The sequence below is a fragment of the Abramis brama genome (assembly GCF_963993115.1).
Source record: "Abramis brama genome assembly, chromosome: 3".
Taxonomy (NCBI): Eukaryota; Metazoa; Chordata; class Actinopteri; order Cypriniformes; family Leuciscidae; genus Abramis; species Abramis brama.
Genome location: NC_139965.1, coordinates 56348902 through 56368452, shown reverse-complemented (window position 1 = coordinate 56368452; position 19551 = coordinate 56348902). Strand labels below are relative to the sequence as shown.

The 19551-nt window shown below is 38.0% G+C and overlaps 1 protein-coding gene and 1 long non-coding RNA gene across 2 annotated transcripts in view; one reads left to right on the top strand and one right to left on the bottom strand.

Moving 5' to 3' along the window:
* Nucleotides 1–43: 43 nt before the first annotated feature.
* LOC311079054 lies at nt 44–2680 on the bottom strand. Its single transcript, XR_014605330.1, has 3 exons — nt 2635–2680; nt 2321–2410; nt 44–753 (listed from the first exon to the last, which is right to left on the bottom strand). It is a non-coding gene; the product is annotated as an uncharacterized lncRNA (long non-coding RNA).
* A 4113-nt stretch (nt 2681–6793) lies between these two features.
* cpne7 (copine VII) overlaps nt 6794–19551 on the top strand; it is a 50652-nt gene continuing 37894 nt past the window's right edge. The window contains exons 1-2 of the mRNA XM_084108913.1: nt 6794–6911; nt 8818–9369. Coding sequence (XP_083965039.1) covers nt 9091–9369 — 279 coding nt within the window. The 5' untranslated portion in view covers nt 6794–6911; nt 8818–9090. The remainder of the gene's footprint in view (nt 6912–8817; nt 9370–19551) is intronic.

Genomic DNA, 19551 nt, shown 5'->3' with positions numbered 1-19551 from the left:
AAAAAGGGACTTTATTTAAACTTCCAGCATTGCTCAAGTAATTTTTTAGTTGCTACTGAACAGACACTGATAAAATGTACAAACTGAATGTCACAAGTATCTTCCAAATACAGTAGTGGCTAAAAGTAATGTCTGGGGGGGGGGGGTATTTTTAACTGTACAAGTTTGATTAAACAATCAATGTGAGAGGTTTTTGGTTTTTTTAGAGAGATGAGGGGAAAAACTAAACTGTTATGGTAAAATTGTCCACACATCACAAATACATGACTCCAAGTACAACTAAGTAATATGATTAAATAATAAATTTGTTGAAGATTTTGTAAAGTGTGAAGATGCCAATTTTCCTATAGGCTGAACAACTTTTTTGGCAAGTACTGTATAAACTGAGATGAGTGAGAATGCTGCTCATTCTCCAGAAGATGGCAGTGTTTACCTTCATGGATGTTTATTTGCTCTGAAGTGTTTGTGGTTTATTAAATGCGTAATTTAGCGATAACTTTATCTGGGGAAATCTGATAGGTGTAGTCTTTTTTGTTTTAAGCTGCTGTAAATGATATGAACGGTGCACATGCATGCCAGAGGTTGCACTCTTCCAGTGGTCATTAGACCAATCAGAGTCAAGACAGTGTATTATGTTCACAGGCCTGTGCAAGTGAGACTATCATCCACCCAAAAATTGAATTTGTCATTTACTCACCCTTGTGACATTCCAAATCTATGCATTTCTTCTGCAGAACACAATTGTTTTGAAGACTGTTGGGAACCAAGCAACATTGGAGATCAATGGTTTTCACTGCATAAAAACAGACATTTCTTACATCGTATATTGTTCCACAGAACAGACCTGAGGTTGAGAAAATGACAGAATTTGCATTTTAGGGTGAACTATGGGTGAACTATGCAGGATTTGCATATTGTGTTTGTAACCTGAGGTGAAGCCTTGATTAACATCTGTCAGCACAGTTTAGGTGTGAGATTTGTCTTCATGTTGGAAATACAAATCAGCAAACTGGTGTTTCAATTCATGTTTAGAAATGCCAGTATACTCTGTCCTGGAGTGATGTCATGATGTCCAGTGGAGGTTTTTGGTGGATGAATGGGCTGTGGGTGTATTATGCAAACATTGCATTCCCACATCATATCTATATGTGGTGTGTGATTTTGAGCAGGATAATTTCTATCTTTATTCGGTTCCTGCCAGGACTGTGTTTTGGCGCTATCTTTATTTGTATTGCGTAACATGTTTTATCAACTTGTTTCTCTGAGGCTTTTGCACTCAGATGCTTTAATGACTGTTTTAGTGAGGAAACATTAAGAATTGGGTAATGGTTCATCATGTCCCAGTAGTGCTGCTGAAGTGGCCTAACTCAATTATAAGGGAAGTAAAGGGACTGTTAACTGGGGCGGTCCACAATCAATGAACCATTGGGATTTTTCCATGAAAACCTACATATCACGGATCAATAAACCAAAAATATCTTGACCCAGGAGAGATGAGTGGGGAGATAATCACGTATGATGTTACATAAGAAATGGAGAGTGTGTCCTGTAGTTACCCTTGATTTCTGAATCAGTGGTGGAGAGACTTGATTTAGACCACTCATTCAAATACTGGAGAATGGTACAATAAATATTAAAGTACATTCTTAGAACAAATGGTTCTAAACAGTACCAGATTATGGGTGTTCGGCTAACTCTCAGGACAAATGATCTAAGAACGTTTTGCTAAACGTTATTTCTAAATGTCCTTTGAACATTCAAAATGTCCAAAAATGTTTTAAACACGTTTTTTTTTTTTTTTTTTTTTTACGTTAATGAAACATTCCATTTTCTTCAAGCATTATGGGAATGTTACTTTGAATGTTCTCTGTAGCCTAATATTAAAAAAATTGTTAGACGAACGTCAAACTAAATCATTGCAGAAAAAGACGATCCATGATGTAGGCTAGCCTATAGGCCTAAATAACGTTTTTTGTTGTTGTTGTTGTTGTTTGTTTTGTTTTTTTCTGGTAATGTTTTGAGAATATTAAATACTATAACTTTGAACAAACATTTAGTTATTGGAAGAACGTTTGTTCATAACTTTGAGAGAACCTTGACTAAGTTAGCTCTGAGAACGTTAACAGGGTAAGTTTAACCCACCAAAGAACAATTGAAAGTGCTTCAGAACCTTAAAGGGATAGTTCACCCTAAAATTAAAATTAAGTCACCATTTACTCACCCTGGCGACACGTGCTGTATATTTTAAATGTTCTGGGGGTATAGGATAGGGTTTGGTGAAAAACAAAACGAAATTGAATGTAATAACAAAAATCCTGACCTTGGCTGTGGTCTTCTCTGCGGCTCCACGACGTGCGCGTTCGTGAGACTATTAGCGCCCCATTTCACTCTGCTTTTAGCTTAGTATATGCTACATTTAATGATAATTGACATTGAACACAAAGAAAAGCCATTAAGTGTATGAAGGCCAAAAGTAGCTATTGTGAATGGACAGACAGTGTGTGAACCTTTCACAATGCTAAGGAAAAGCGATGAAAAGTCAGGATAGCTTTAATGTTTATACATAAACCCAAGTAATAATTTATTTAGATCTCTAACAATATGGATCCTAAATTCAATATCTCTGTCACTTACTTCCTTAATGGAGAAGAGAAGTATTCACGCTTACACACACTTACACAGTGCGCTTTTTAAAAGCACATGATTGGTAGGAAACCAGCTAACATTTATCGACATTTAAGAAGGATACCAACCTGTTGAGAGAGTGTTGACAGACTGTGTTTAGTTTAATGGCTGAGCTCCAGATCAATAATGAAATGGTTACAGATCAAATGAAAAGGCTAAACTTGAACTAAAAGAACCATTTTAGAATAAAAGCCCCCCCCCCCCCCCCCACCAAATAGTTTCAAAAAAATTCCTCCTCAGCATATTTATGGACAATGATATTTACTCATGCATTCCACCATGTACTCCATTACTGACACTTTGCTTCGATCAAAATAAGATCTCAATAAATGCTGTTCTAATTGAACAATTAAATTACATTAGGGTTTTTTAATGCATTGAGGAGAGAAACCGTCCAAATTGTTTAAATATCTAAAATTGATGTTGAATATCTAAAAAGATTTTGTACATTTAAATAGATGTTCCCGCTCTGATTGATGTCAAGTGTTTGTCCTTCTCATCAGGATTCTGGATGGAGTGGCTCTTGATGTTCTCCTAGAATCGCAGACTGAATTAGCTGAGCCGGGTAAGATGATCAGTACAGAGGCCACAAGACCGCAACTCCTTATTTTTCCAGAAACCAAACAGCACTTAACCTCTGATGAAGCCCATTCCATTCTCTCTCCCACTGCACTTCCTGACCAATCTACACTCTTATAAATAAAGGTTCCGAAAGGTTTTTTTTTTTTTTTTTTTTTGCAGCAATGTTTTCTGTTCCCCAAAGAACCTTACATGGAACAGTTCTTAAAGAGACCATATTATGCCTTTTCACAAAGTCTTAATTTTGTTTTTTTGGGGTCTAATAGAATGGTTCCCATGCTTAAATGTTCAAAAAACTATTTTTTTTGTGTGTGTCAGTGGCTATAATTACACTAAGTGCAAACTGCAAATTGCAGTCTTTCTTTGTAGGCTACTAAGTGTAAATAGTAGTTAGATGCTATTTATACTTAGGTGCAAATACTATCTGCCACTATTTGCACTAAGTGCATATTATAAAACAGTGCAATAATAACAACATATTCAGTGTATGGTTGTTCATACAATGTTGTAATGTTGTATTCATTAAAATAAATGGATGCCGCCTTATTGGGACATTACTTGTCCCTAAAGCCCTCCCCAACACCTAACCCTACCAGGTAAACACTTTATTCCTACTATTATATATCCATTAGACTTTATAAATACGTTTTATTGAAAATTAACTCCTTTCCATGCTGACATATGCTGGGAAATGGGAAAAGAGTTGAAGAATGACGTGTCCTCTCCACACCACTGACCCTGTTATCAGCGGGATTTGAAAAATGAAAGGGTCCCAAAAAAGTGGTAGAGTATGGTTCAGTATTTTGGTAACTTCTGACAAGCGAAATGGAAATAATTGCATACCATACTGTACTGTACTGTACTGCACTGTACCGCTCGGTGGAAACGAGCCATTAGACCATTGGTTGGCGGAGTTATTGTAAAGAGCATCTGCCAACAAGTCGGGCTATTTGCACTTGGTGTAAATTGACACTCCATTATTTTTTCACATATTTTACATTGTTGCAGCACCTTTCTTTCTTTCCATTTAGTTCCTGTCTCTATGAAGCCCCTCCATCGAAAAAGCAGACTGTGCTCTGATTGGTCAAACCCTTTGAGCGTGTTTGGAAAATGTCACAACTCTATTTTGCGTATCCCATGGGCGGGAATTATTTAAATGAGGAATATTTGTTTCCAAAAGAAAACTCAGGGAGTTCAGAAACAGTGACACTGATATAGAGAATCACTTCTGCTGCGGAGTAACTTTGTGCTTTGTAACTTTGCAGAACTTTTTAATGCTCATTACACACTAAACATTACACACTAAAGAAAGTTGAAATGTAAAAAAGCATAATAGGTCCTTTTTAAAGTCAACATGAAATCAAAATGTACAATTCTAAGAATGTTGCAGTGTAAATGATTTATCTGTGCACTTTCTTTTTTTCTTACTCACAAATTGCTACATGAAGACTTAAAAAAAAATTCTTAGTGTGAATACCTTTTGAAAATGAATCTAAAAGACTTTTTTTCACTATAAAGAACCTTTTGTGCATTGGAAAGTTTCCATGGATGTTTAATTAAGGTTCTTCATGGAGCCATAGATGCCAATAAAGAACCTTTACTTTTATGAGTGCAACTACTGTATTATCTAAACAAATAATAATAATAATGAAGAGAAAAAAGTTTGTGGGTGGAACAAAAAAGGTTATGGTACAGTGGCATCTGTTGCATGCATTTAGGTTTTACCTCTGTGTAAGCATTCAGACTGCTATAAGATGTCAATTGCTCTACTATTAGACTGCAACGTGATTGATTTGCAAGTTATGTTATATCCTGTCTTGGTGTGTGTGCTTAGCTGACGTCAACATGCATCCGTGCTGCTCAATAAACAAATGACAGGAAACTCCCTCCAATCGAATGAGAATATCATTTCTAATTTATCTCAAAATCTTGTCTAATGGCACTCTTCTGATTTGCGATAAAGACAAATTTGCTTCTTGGACCTTAGTGCTTTTTGAAAATCCCACACAAAAGAATCCTAGTCAGATTGTACGGTATCTAATATAATAATATTATGTAAGAGTTGTCTAACAATGCTATTTTCACCACTTTTGCCATTATGCCGCTATGCCATTATGCTATCAAAAAGAAAAAAGAATGCATCAGCTAACAACATAAAAGCATTTCAATAACTCTTGAGCCTTCAACATCTTGCTCATGTGGCCAGACTGATACGCCACACACTGACATTATACTCTGAGATCCTGATAACAGCTACATGACGTTAAGCCATTCCACAAAAAATGGGAGCCTTTGTGTCTTTCAGTAACACATGTGTAAATCAGGGTTCATCAGTCTCGGTCCTGGAGGGCCGCTGTCCTGCAGAGTTTAGCTCCAACCCCAATTAAACACACCTGAACCAGCTAATCAAGGTCTCACTAGGCATACTAGAAACTTTCAAACAGGTGTGTTGGAGCTGGTTGGAGCTAAACTCTGCAGGGACAGCGGCCCTCCAGGACCGAGATTGGTGAACCCTGGTGTAAATAATGACAATAAAAAGGTATAATTGCATTCCCTTGTTTCATTTAGATGCCTTTCGTATTGTCAATGCATCAATGGCTTTAAATTCAATGACAACATTTCTATCCAAGTGGAATTTATTTTCGAGGATATCAAAACACTCTTTTCAACCAAACAAATAATTATTATTCAACCATTAAAAATATTAAATTAAAACTGTTTGAAGTAAACATTCTGATTATAAAACATTAGTGGCTAATTTTCTTAGTTAATGCGATAAAAAAATTGTTGTATCGCATATTGAAATAAAAAAGTCAGATAATGTAAAATTCTGTCAAAATGACATGATCATTCCTTTGAGGAAGTGCATGAAACTAGAAGGAAAATTTCCTCTGCATTTGAGTAAGGAAGTATCTTAAATGTCAAAATTCCATGATTTTGAATGGAATTGTTAGTATAGTTTTGTTTATAGCAGTGTCAACTCTGCCAACCCTGCATCAGGGGTTTTCATTAGGTATCCCTAAGTTTATAAACAGAAATTTTACTCAAAAGTGGCACATGCAATTTATTAAAATTTCCCACTTTATTAAAAGTGTCTTAACATTTTAATTAATCATTTGATACAATGCACATAAATGCGACATGTTTTTACATTGTAGGCCTAAAAATGACCTACATGTAATTACAGCTGTAGTCTAATAATTACACTGTTGACCCTTCCCCTACACCTTAACCCACCCTTAAACCTACCCATACTATACCAACAATAGCGGCACAAGTGTTTTGCAATACAACATGAGCACAACAGGCTACATTGTAACTAACAATTATTTTTGTATGCAAGTAAACAGTAGTTAATGACACCTAATATAAAGTATGACTGATAATTTTATAGAAATGTGTTTAAAAAACAAAACAAAAAGAAATTCACCAAATGGCATAACCCATATAGACATGAGTTCTGCACATTCATTCAAGCTTGGTAAGTCAAAACTGACGTCATTTCTCCTGCTGAGGGTGTCGGATAAAGAAGCTGTTTAATTCACTTCAATGTGGCTCTTCAGCGTAACATGAACTAGCGCGCGGTGGGCATGTGTCTCACACACACACATACACACACACACTGAGAGAGGCAGCAGCAACAGCAGGTAAGAACACAGCTCTCTTATTTATAGTCATGTGTATTATTATTATTATTATATTGTATTATGTATTGTGTATTATTAGGCTATGTTTTTGCATGCGATGTCAATGATGAGTAGGGACAAACGATTAGGGTGTTTACTATATGAGAATTAACTTGCTAGTGATTGCAAGTCTCTGCGGAAAGATAAGGGAGGCAGTAAAATAAATAGGCAATAAACTGCATTTATTAATCGACACATACATTCACGCGAGTTTGACAAGTAATAGAGGATATAAAGTGGATTGTGGAACGTTGCGTTGCCGACGCGCGCGCGAGAGAAGTTGGACTAAAGTGTAATCTATTAACACTCACTTCATAGTAGGATACTCCATTTTAATCACGCCATTTAATCTGGATTATTCGCGTTAAACGGGAAAAGTTTGGTTTTCTTGTTGCATGCTAAAATAATGTACAGTACAAGAGACAGTCTACAGCCTACATTAAGATCATCTCGTTTCATGTGTCGTTTAACTTGTGGTTCTTCAAATCAAATAATGTTTCAGGCACAAGCAGTGTATTGTCTTGTATAACGCCAGAAAGATTACTAACCGTGCTCGATTGGTTCTTGTAGTGAAGTGATATAGATGTGAGAGGAGCTGTCTATGATCGGTGGTGCTGAACCACGCGCACACTAGGCTACTGGAGCGCTTTGCTGCCTGATATATTTACCTACTAGTCTCTTTTGATTATTTGATCATTTAAAGGTTGAGTAGCTATAATGCATAAAACACACCATTAATGATATTGGTAATGTGATGACGAAATATGACCGCAGGGTACGAATTATGGGGTGCGGGAATTGGCTTGAACACCGTAAAGAAAGTCAAAACAAAAGGTTGGAGGGGGTCTTAAAATTGCATAGTCTTCCTGAGGTTTATTAGTATTACAAAGTTACGTGACAAGTTAGTCGGAACGCCTTAAATGATCATCCACACGTAACGCGTTTTGGCACAAATCGGCAGTGGAATTTCAAAAAACCCCGCAAGGTCTCGAGACGCGTTTTTTTTTTTTTACTTGAGCGTCGCGTTTAGAACGCCACGTCATGCGCAAGATGATGCAAAAGAATCTAGCTCATGTTTACGAAAAAAAACAATAGAAAAGCAGCGCAGAGGAATGCAAAAACGCATTCTGTGTGCACGGTCCTCCCTTCATATGTATGGCAATTGTATTCCCTATACCCCTAAACCAATCCCTATCCATAACTTATCCCTAAAATCAGGGGGAAATGATGTGAATAACACTGAAGTAGAAGCACCTAACCCTGACTGAAAGCCTAAACTTGACATAAAGTGTAAACCTATCCCTCAAATCTAATTTGTTGATTGGAATGTTGTTCCAGGATCAACAAAGATGTTGCATGTTATTCACCCAGTTGCGGTAGTGGTTTTAAAGGGATAGTTCACCCAAAAATGAAAATGACCCCATGATTTACTCACCCTCCAGCCATCCTAGATGTATATGAATTTCTTCTTTCAGACAAACACAATCAGAGATATATTAAAAAAATGTTCTGGCTCTTCCAATGGCAGTGAATGGAGGATGAAATTTTGAAGCCCAAAAAAGTGCACCCATCCATCATAAGCATACTTCACACTGCTCCGGGGGGGAACATTTCTCGTTATAGACTTCTAGTTCGTGAGTTTTGTTTTGCTCTATCCTCTGCGCTTTCATGTTCATCAATACATTATGCGTCGGGTCAGGGGTTACTCTTTCGCTTCGCTTACAGTTCTCACTTTTTTTTAACCTATATTCACTGTAAGTCGATATTGTGGTTTCAGTGCTGTTGTCCATTCACTGGATGTTAAAAGTAAATCATCAGAATGTACATCCTGACATTTCTTTTCCTCACATACTTATGTCTTGCTTAGGCGTCTGTTGTGAAGAGGCTGTTAACTGAAGATCTCATCTGGGATTTTCCTGTTGTAATACTAATGGACATCTCTGAATTACAACACCCCATTTGATCCCTTTATATCTGAACCATTCCCAGCAGCCCATTCTCCTCTAAAGCGAATCAGATATAGAGATGTCTCTCCGTAAAGAGCTTTAAGTCGAACTGACAGATACTTTTTAAAGACATTTCACATCTTTTGCTTTACGAAGAAACAACACAAGGTCACGTTAAAAGGTAGACTCCATGAATGGGAGAGTCCTGCTTCAATCAAACCGAGGCTTTTAAAGATCTCCCGATTCACAGTGCCATCTCCCATCTCCCGCTGACCCTCCGCACTCAACTTTCTGTCAGCATGAGTGACTCTCAGGATGCCACGTCTCCAGTGGCAGGCATAGGAGGTCCTGTTGCTTGTGTTTCCAAGGTGGAGCTGCGTGTTTGCTGCAAGTCCCTGTTGGACCGGGACACGCTCAATAAGTCTGACCCCTGCGTCATGCTCATGGTACAGAACCAAGGTCAATGGACTGAAGTGAGTTTTCCTTTTTTCCTCTTTATTGGGTCTTTGCACTATTGGAATATTTATTTTACAATATTGGTTTTGTTATAATGCAGTTTAGTTATAAATACTGGTCAACCAATTTTTATTTTATTTTTAATGGCCGTGGGCTGATATCTAGAGAGCAGATTCACCCAAAATGAGAATGTTATTGTTTACTCACCCTCATGTAATTCCTAACCTGTATGACTTTCTTTCTTCTGTAAGAGAAAAATACAGCCATGAAAGGGAAAAAAAAAAGATGCAATGAAACTTAATTGTGACAGAGGCTCTCAGTCTCAGTGGTTACTGTGATTTTGCCAAGTAAGTCATGTTATTGAATCAACATATTTAGTTGATCCTGGATCAACATTCCCATCTGAACATTTACTCCTAACCCTATCCCTAATACTCCTAAACCAAACCCTACCCATAACTTATCCCTAAAATCAGGGGTAAATGATAGGTGAATAACACTGATGTCGAAGCATCTATACCTGATTGTAAGCTTAAAGCTGCAGTCTGCAAGTTTGGCAGATTGAGGGGACTTAGCCAAAATTTTGAATGTTTACAACTCTCATGCCCCTCCCCCACTACCACGAGCACCCTCCCATCGAGTTCGTGCTCATCAGTGCTTGTGCACCAGATTTTCTGTGAACGCACCCGTCTCTTCAGCATCGAAGCATCATTTTCTTTTCCTTAGTTGTTTTGGACCTCCTAGCTCTGGTTGTTAACCGAGGAATTGGAAGCTTGTTAGTAGATTTTCTCTCCGCCATCACGCTTCGTACAATCCAACACACCTGCGAACTTCAGGCGTGTGCATGTGATATTGTAACGTGCACGAGGGGGGAGGGGGGATCTGTGGCGTGTGCACAAACTGTGATCGACAGTCTCACACAGCCCTACGCTGATTGGACTAGAAGAACCGGGAGCGGTGGATTTTTGCAAAACAAAGAACAGGCTGCAGGTGGAGGTAGAAGCGCGGGAATTTTCTAAAACTGGCTGATTTCTGTCGGAGGATAGTGTCGGTTTCAGTGAATATGATCAAAAGAATCTTGCTGACGGCAGCTTTAAACTTGACAAAACTGTAAAATTGTTCCTCAAATCTAATTGGTTGATTGGAATGTTGTTCCAGGATCAACAAATGTTGATCCAGGGGCATGTTGTACTTGGTGAAATCACATTCACGCAGTTGCAAACATGTTCCTGGATGAACATCCTTGTTGATCCTGGAGCAACATTCTAATCAACCAATCAGATTTGAGGAATAGGTTTACAGAATTTAGGCTTACAGCAATGGTAACTCAATGAGCAACTCTCATTTCCCTCAGATTTGTATGGGTAGGGTTAGGATTATGGGTAGGGGTATGTTTTTAGACAAGAATGTTGTTCCAGGATTATCAAAAGATGTTGATCCAGGAACATGTCTTACATGGCAAAATCACCCATTTGGTATCATCCTTTTGCCCTCACTTATCAGTTACAGACTAATCAGGCCTTAAATGTATGGACAAAGTGGCAAAAATACAAAGGCAAACAAACGCCAGTGTTCAAAAATGAAATCATTTTAGAAATTGTATGAAAGAAAGTCATGTTTGGAACAAGATGTGGATGAGTAAATAAGGACAGAAATAAAAAATGTTTTGGTTAAACTAACCCTTTAATGATAGGAAATAACATGTACACAAAATTGCTGAGTTAGAATCCAATTTGTTTTAAAGAAAACACTCACACTTCACAAAAATATTGGAAAACGGGCAATGAGCGCTATTTACTGACAAGGTCAATACTTTGCAAGTGACCAATATTGACCGATTAATTGGCCTGGCCAGTAGGGTTTGAAATGAATGGGGCAAAAGGGCCGCCAAAATGAATAAAAAAATGCTCCAAAACTCAAAATGTAGTGACAAAATAAAAATGCCACTGTATAAGTTTTTGTCTCATATTTATATCATATGATAGAGGCTAGTTAAGCAGTATCACATGAGCAAGAGGGCTGTTTTCCCAAATATCAGCATGATAGTCTGAAGTAAATACATTTGTATTGTGTTTTTAAATTGTACACTTGTAGTGTGTAGCCATTGACTCTTTCTACTCTTTAATGATTCAAATTTAAAACAGGCCAAAACACAACAAAAGTGTTGCATTTGAAGGCTTTGGGTTAAGAAGTGTTGGATGGGTATAATTTCGCACAATGCCTTCAGTTGACATTCTGATAGTAGGGCTTGATTGTGAAGGTTGACTGGGCTGTTCAAAGTGCATGCGAGTGGGGGGAGTGGGCAGTTTTTGGAATGAATCTAGGCAGGGAATTGTCGCACACCAGGAAAGGGCGCTTGAAGCGAGGAGAGAGACCACTCTGGTGGTTTTTTTTCCATATCAAAGCAGTCTCTGTGAGGGAAAAAAATTATCTGGAGCCACAGCAGTGGTTCTGAAGACAGCTCGGCAAAGCTGCGAAACTGTCTACAGCAATGTGTCAGGCTGAAGGATGAAATCTTAATCCTGGCCCCATTATTCCAACAACTGTGTCACGTTCAACATCACAGGGAACAAAGTGAGAGATGCCATTCTGCTTTCAGCTTGCATTTCAAAAGATTCCTTTTAAAGCAGCGACACATAAAACAGGAAAATGAAAACGAAAAAGCCATTTAGATGTTGTTGTGGACATTGTATGAATCATCACTGGCTTCGCTTTCCAGGATGTTTTTGACAGTCAACATGAGTTGAATATCTTGAAAATACACAAAGATGAGTCGTGTTGCAAGGAAAAAGAAAAATGCCTTTTCGTCAGTGTGGATAAGACAATCATATCCATAAACGCATTATCTTCACACTGTGTGCCAATGATTAAGTCTGATGGCAGCAGCAAGTTGTGATAGTTTTAGATGTATTATTGTGAACATGATTAGCTTTCGTTGTGAAGTGTTTGTAGTGGTTGTGGATGAACAGCCTCTTAAAGGGATAGTTCACCCAAAAAATGAAAACACTGTCATCTTTTACTCACTGTCATGTTGTTCCAAACCTGAATGACTTCCTTTGTTCTGTCGACCACATTTTAGCTGTTTTTTCCCCATACAGTCAAACTCAGTGGGATCTGGACAGTAGCCACAACTGACTTACTGTATTGTATTGGATTGAACTTTTTAGACATTCTACTAGCTATAAGTAACTTTGCACCTACATGTCAACTAGCAGTCATTAGAGTATTAGTAAACTCTCTCCTTAATATCTGCTAACACATTATTTTGATGCTCCTCCAACAGACTTTCCACTGACTATAAGTAACTTTGCAAGTACATGTCAACTTGTTCTACTAGCTCTAAGTCTACTAATACTCTAATGAGAGTTAGTTGACATGTTAGTTACAAATTAATGAGAGTTATTTGCAAAGTTATTTATAGTCAGTAAAATGTCTAAAGTGGATTATCGAAATAAAACGTGAGAAAGTGAGTAATTAGGAATTTTCATTTTGGGGGAACTATCCCTTTAATGAACAGTGATCAAAGTGTGTTGTGTAAAATGAATGAATATGAAATATGGAGCTTTGGTTTTGGAGAATCCATGTTTTTTTTAATGCATTCTTCTGTGAGCGTAGAAGATCCATATTTGCCAACCTTCCGTGTCTCATGTCTCAATACAAGTCTCTCAAACTAATGACCGCTTTATAGAATGCTATCAGAATATTTACAGACTGCCGTATTAGAGGTGTCACTGCCAGCAATATTCTACGCATAGAGAAAATATAGACTCACTGTGAATATCATTTGCATGGTTTTACACTTCAGTCAAAGAGCGGCAGTATTTATGTAATTAATGATTTTGATATTTTCCCTGACATTAGCTTTTACACATTCCAGATTTCTTTGCAGAAAGGAGCAGAAACACCTAATATTAGACAAAGGCATTTTGCCAAAGTGAGCGCAAAACATATATGCAAGGCTGTTTTCCTGCCATCGTCATTAGTCTACATTTTCTGTCTTGAATGTCTGCCAGCCGATTTCAGGGATCTTGGCATGCATGTCTAGGATGTGTCGATATAGTCTAATTTTGCTTACAGGAGACCCAGCTTCACCTTTTCCACGTTCTCAATCCCATCCTATGCATATTCCCATGTTATTCCCATTACATCCCATGGCTTCTTAAATAAGTGGAACACGTTACATTGATCCATGATCATATTATCAGAATGCCCAGAATATGATAAGTAAAACATTAGGCTTTAATGTTCTCGTGTAAGCAATGAGCGTATGAATTGTCACAACATCACAATTGTTGCTGCTGTACAATTGAATGATCGAAGCAACAGATGTGTTCACCATTGTCCTGTTTTGCTAAACGTATCCATTTAAATCATAGCTCGATGAACACATTAGGCAGTTTTGTTGAGATGTCAAGTGGTTTATAAAAAGCTTACCAAATCTCTGACTGCTATCAGTTTTTGTTCAATAGAGACCCTTCACAAGCAAAAGACTGATGTTGAAACTGGATTTAAAAATACACTGTTTTTAAAACATTGCTTAGGGCACAAAATATGAATTCAGTATGTGTTTATGCACTACACCGCAGAAAATTGAGTCATAACAAAACAGATTTTCAGATATTCTGCCTGAAAATTCCTATGCAAAACTCTGTGTGGTTGCGAAGACATTCTAAGCTGTTGTTAGAGTGTTGCTATGTAACTGCCTGTGTATTCTAGGCAGCTGCTAGCATGGATATGTGTGTGTAGATTCCACATTCGACCAATCCAGACACTACGACGTGTCCGCCATCTTGGAACAGACAACATTTCAGATGCTGTTAGCACTCACTGTTAAAATCAACAGGGCTTTTCACACTTGAAAAAGTTAACCCTGGGTCATTCTTAAACCCTGGGTAAATGGAATCCTGGATTATCTTGCTTCACGTTTCACACTGCTCATAATTAATAGTTAACAATTAATCCTGGGTATTCATAAGATGACGTTTCACACTGGTCGTTTGTAAACCCTAGGTTAACATTCTTATCTGCAGGTCGAGTATAAGATTCTTATAACAGGTCGAGTGCTGCAATCCAGTCAGTGACGCTGAGTCACTGACTGGATTGCAGCACTCGACCTGTTTACATAAAAGCCCTAGCATTGCGCATCCCAGTATTGCCGACTGTACTATCAAGTTTATACTGAATAGACATTTCGGACTATAAAGGAAAGAATGAAACTGTGTCTTTTTCACTCAAATTGTCATGTTTTTTGTCAGCCTTTGACATTTATGCTCTCAAACGCTGAATTATACAATTATATACCAATGCGCAGTGTTTCCGAGACTTTCCAAAGCACGCAAATCCAAGTTTGTGATTGTCTGTTGCTAAACGTCTAGCTGTAACATTCCAACACCGCATCGTTTCACACTGTACATGTTCTGCTCGGAAGCAGGGTTTCATAACCCCGGGTAAAAACCCCGGTGCTAACCCCGCTTGTAAATAAGTGTGAAATGTTCCTTTACCCGGGATTAAAAGCGGAGTTTAGAACAACGTCTATTTAAGTGTTTTAAACCTTGTACGATAAGAAAATTGCTTAACTTATTTTGATGAGTTGAAGCAATGCAAAAACATATGTTATGATAACTTATTGATCATATATTTTTTTTACAGCGTAGAAACAGCCAATAATGAGGCATCTATGTATATATATATTTCTATGGTTGCTAAGGTATTCTGGGTGTTTGCTGCTGAAAAATCCGACATTATCCAGCAGGAATTCCATGTTGGTGAAGTCTGGTTTATTCTGGTTGGACCTGGTAGTGCTGGTGGACCAGCATAGTCATTCTGTTTTCAAGCACACTAAGCTGGTAAACCCAAGCTTACTGGAAAAACATACCTGTGGCAACATTTCTGCTAAATATTATGTTGCCTCTTGCACATTTCTCTACATTTTCAAAGTGAAATGTCCAGTGAGTGTCCCTAAAAGCGGGTTCAGTTTTATCCGAAACAGATGAATGTGAATCTGGCCACGTTTTATCACACTGGTTGTTGTGTGTATCGTGGCAGTTCGGAAACGAAATGTCCAGTGAGTGGCTCTAAAAGGTTCATGGTTTATTGCGTTTGAAAATAATGTACCACCTACACTAAATGCTTCCCTAAGCCTAACCGATAGTGTTAACAAAAGCAAACTTGATATAAAATACATTTGCTTAAGCAACCATGCCATTTTAGCTTGCTTCTACAAGTCTTTGAGCTCTTTTATTGTGACTAGTGTTTCACAGGACTCCACCGAGCGCTCCACATCACAATCTTCAGTAGTTTTGTTGTAGTTCTCTCTCTTCCGTTGCTTCTTCGACTGTGAAACGGCACAGGGCCAGTGTTTCCACCAAGTGTACTCTCTGCACTGCATGCATACGCTAGTGTATGCATAAAAAAAATGCAAACCTATACATACAATTCACTGCAGTTTCCAGCTAGAGACAGTAAAACGCAAACATCTTGTTTTCCTTTTTTACAAAAAAAATTATGATTACAGGGGCAAATTATCTATTAATAATGATTTTCATGCGGTTTACCAGACAACAACATAGTGTCGGCCCAGATCCGGGCCACATCTGGTACATGTGGAATCCACGTGTTACAGCACTTGGATTCCAGATGTGGAGTACTTGGGTACGAGTCCCATGAAGCCCGAGTCATGATTAAAGAGTTCAAAGACTTGTAGAAGCAAGCTAAAACGGCATAGTTGCTTGAACAAAACGCGTTTTCGGTTAGGTTAAGTGTGTGTGGTAGATTATTTTCAAATGAATGAGCATTAACCTTTTTGATTGATTGATTGATTGATTGATTGATTGAAAACTTTTGGCCCCACTCACTGGACATATCACTTTTGAACTGCAATTATAAGTACCCCACACAGCAACATAGTGACGGCCGACACTATGTTGCTGTGTGGGACAACAGTAATAAAAAATGACCAGATTCACCTTAATCAGTTTTGGTTAAAACTCAAACATGCTTTTAGTGACACTCTCTAGACATTTCTCTTCGAAAGTGTCATGAACCGTGCAAGAAGCAACGTAATGTTATCATGCAGAAATAATGCAATTTTTCCAATGAGCCTGGGTTGGCATATTCGTACGCAGCTATATTGTAACTATTCGTAACTGATCCTGACCACGTGGATTTTTTCCTCAATATTGTACTGAGTGCATCTCTGGTGCTCTTGAGCCATTAGGTGTTCCACTATCTGCTCATGCGGCACCTATCAATGGGAAGTGCCATTGTAATGCAAATCAAGAGCTAGAATTGAGTGGGAGCTAAGCCTACTCATATCTCTCTTTGCGCTCTCTTTCACTTACTCTCGCTCATGGTGAACATTGCATAGTATGTGTAAATTTAGCATATTCTGAAGCATATTTTAGAATATTCTGTTGCACTGAGACCCTCAAGAACCTGCTGTGTAATCTCTCTACAACACTCTTAGGATGTCCATCACTTCCTTTCTGTCACTGCTTCTCTTAAACAGCTCAAACATCATAAAGCAGCCACCGTAAGGGGTAAAGAGACAAACACCGGCTCATTTAACAGCCCCTTTACAGCTCTATAACTCACTATGATGTTCTTCATGTTGACAATAAGATCCTCTTGGTTTCTTAACTCGCTGTATTTGAAGATTTGTTCCGCTGAACTAAACAGAAGTTTGGCACCTATTTGTTTATTCAAAGCTTTTGACAATCTTAATATGGCGATAAGTCTAAACTCGCAGTGAGCAAACAGTGGTAAGTGATAAAAGCTCTAATGAGAAATCCACTCAAACACAGCCTGTCGCCTCGCCTCACCTCATAACTTGAGAAAACAAGTTAATTGGAAGGTTAACAATATCATAATTTCATTTCAGACTCCACGTGGCATAGACGCACGATCCAGTTTTGGCTGTGTACGTGAGTTGACTCAGCCAGAGTTTTCAGTATAGGGAATGTGTCTGATTTTGGCATATTGTTGTCGGTGGTCGTTCCATAACTAGGGAGTTCTGTAACAAAATGGTTTTCCAGCAGCAGATGTACTTGGAATTGATAAGAGGTCTGCTTTCCTGTGATTGGAGGAGCCGCAGGAGGCATTGGGTGTTTGGAGCGATAGCAGAGACTCTAGTTTCAGCGGTATGAACTAGCTGGAGCCTATATAGGGATTCAGAAACCATTCGGCCAGCGCAGTATTGCAGTAATCTAGTCGACAGGTTATTGGAAGTAATGCTTTCTCAATGTCATGCTCTACATCCAGGATGCTCCTCAAAAGTGATATTAGACAGCACATTTTTGACCTCCCAGGAGGAAGTCGTCTATTTTAAATATAAACAGTCAAGTGCTATAAATAGTTTATATGCAAATCTCTCTAAAACATGTCCAGGTCTATTGAAAAATTATATTTTCTATAAATAAACTCTATAAAAAATAAAAAAAACCCCATAACATTAATGTAGACCATTCAATTGTTTTTGCATTGTGACATTTTTAAAATTTAAATGAGCATAAATTAAAGGCAGTACGTGAAACTACTTTTCTGTACAAATACTACTTTACAGTATCTCATTATAGTATGAGAATTTGATGGGGAAATGCACTTAATTCTCATGAAAACAATATCACAATGGATAATATATTAACGGTCCTTTTCTTTATGCTGAATACAATGTCTTATTTCCTTCTTTTGATTTTGGATGAATTATGACCTGAACATAATGGTTTTTTAAGATTCGTCCCATACCAGCTCCTTTAGTTTGATTAACTACCACTTGCGCTATAAGTACGTATGGTATGCCTTAGCTCAAGGGCACATGCATAGTAGATTGAAGGGCTGAATATTTTATATGTGAATCTGTATGTAATCGTTGAGAAAGACTGTCAAACATGGGCTGATGGAGGAGGGTCATTCCCTGCTTGATACATGCTATACAGACACATTAGAGGTTTGAGACTGTTAATCTGATTTACTGGGAGTGTGATTGATTACCTCACTTGCTGATTTTAAATGGTTATTTTCCACATTTGTGTGACAGTAGCAAATGACCTTTATAGAAATACACCAGAGAATGACAGTCGGTCTAGCTGCTACTCTGGATGCTACTTTAAAACTGTATAATTTCCCACAGATTCATAAACAGACCTTCCTTTTTTAAAAAGTAGTCAGCTGCACTAAGCTACTAACAAAAATAGAAACTACTTTGACGCTGTCTAAGGAGGCAAAATCCCATAGCTTCCTTTTTTGCAAACAGAGCAATAGTTTTCTGGCTCAAACCCAGTGACTTATTTTGGGATACATTAACACTAAATGGGATTAGTAAAACCATAAAAAATGTGATAAACATCAGCACTTCTATTCAGGGTCTCCAGTGATTTGGTGGATTGTTTATTTGAACTTATTGCAACTAAATGTCAACTAACTCTCAGTAGAGTATTAGTAGACTGTTTGCTTAATATCTGCTGACTTTTTATTTTGATGATTTCCCAACAGTGACTATAAGTATCTTTGCAACTACATGTCAACTTAATCTAACCCTAACCCTACCAGTCTACTAATGCACTACTAACACTATAATGAGAGTTAATAAGCATGTAAGTGCAACGTTACTTATAGTAAACAGAATGTGTTAAAGGGACCATCGAAATAAAGTCAAATCCAAATTTCCATTTGAGTAGAACTTCCATTCTTTGTTGGTTCAGCCTTTGCTTTGGTATATTGGAAAGTAAAGCCCAAATGCTTGTCTCGTTCAATGCCTATACTGATATTTTCAGATTGCATCTCTGCCCTGAGGATGGTCGTCTGACCGAAAGCTTGGCTATTCAATTTGCTGAAAGGATTCAAGTGTGCAGACAGTTTTATTTATTTTTTCAGATTGCATCTCTAAACATAACATTTCCTTAATGTCCTTAATGTCTTGGAGAATGATGCATTAACTCCTACAGCTAATTGCCTCAGTGAGGTTTTAATTCAGAAATGATTGTATTTGCTCTGTTTGTTTTTGACGTGCACCAGAGAACAATAGCAAAGCAGGGGGAGGTGAGGCGAGAGACAGCTGATGAATGAGAAACGAGAACAAATGCATTTTGTATGTGAGCAAGGCCATGATCATCACAGCTACATGTGTGGAAGCTCTCAACAATCAGACTCATGAGGCCTTCATCCCCGCTGCCGTCGCTTCTTTGACTTAATCCAGGCACAGC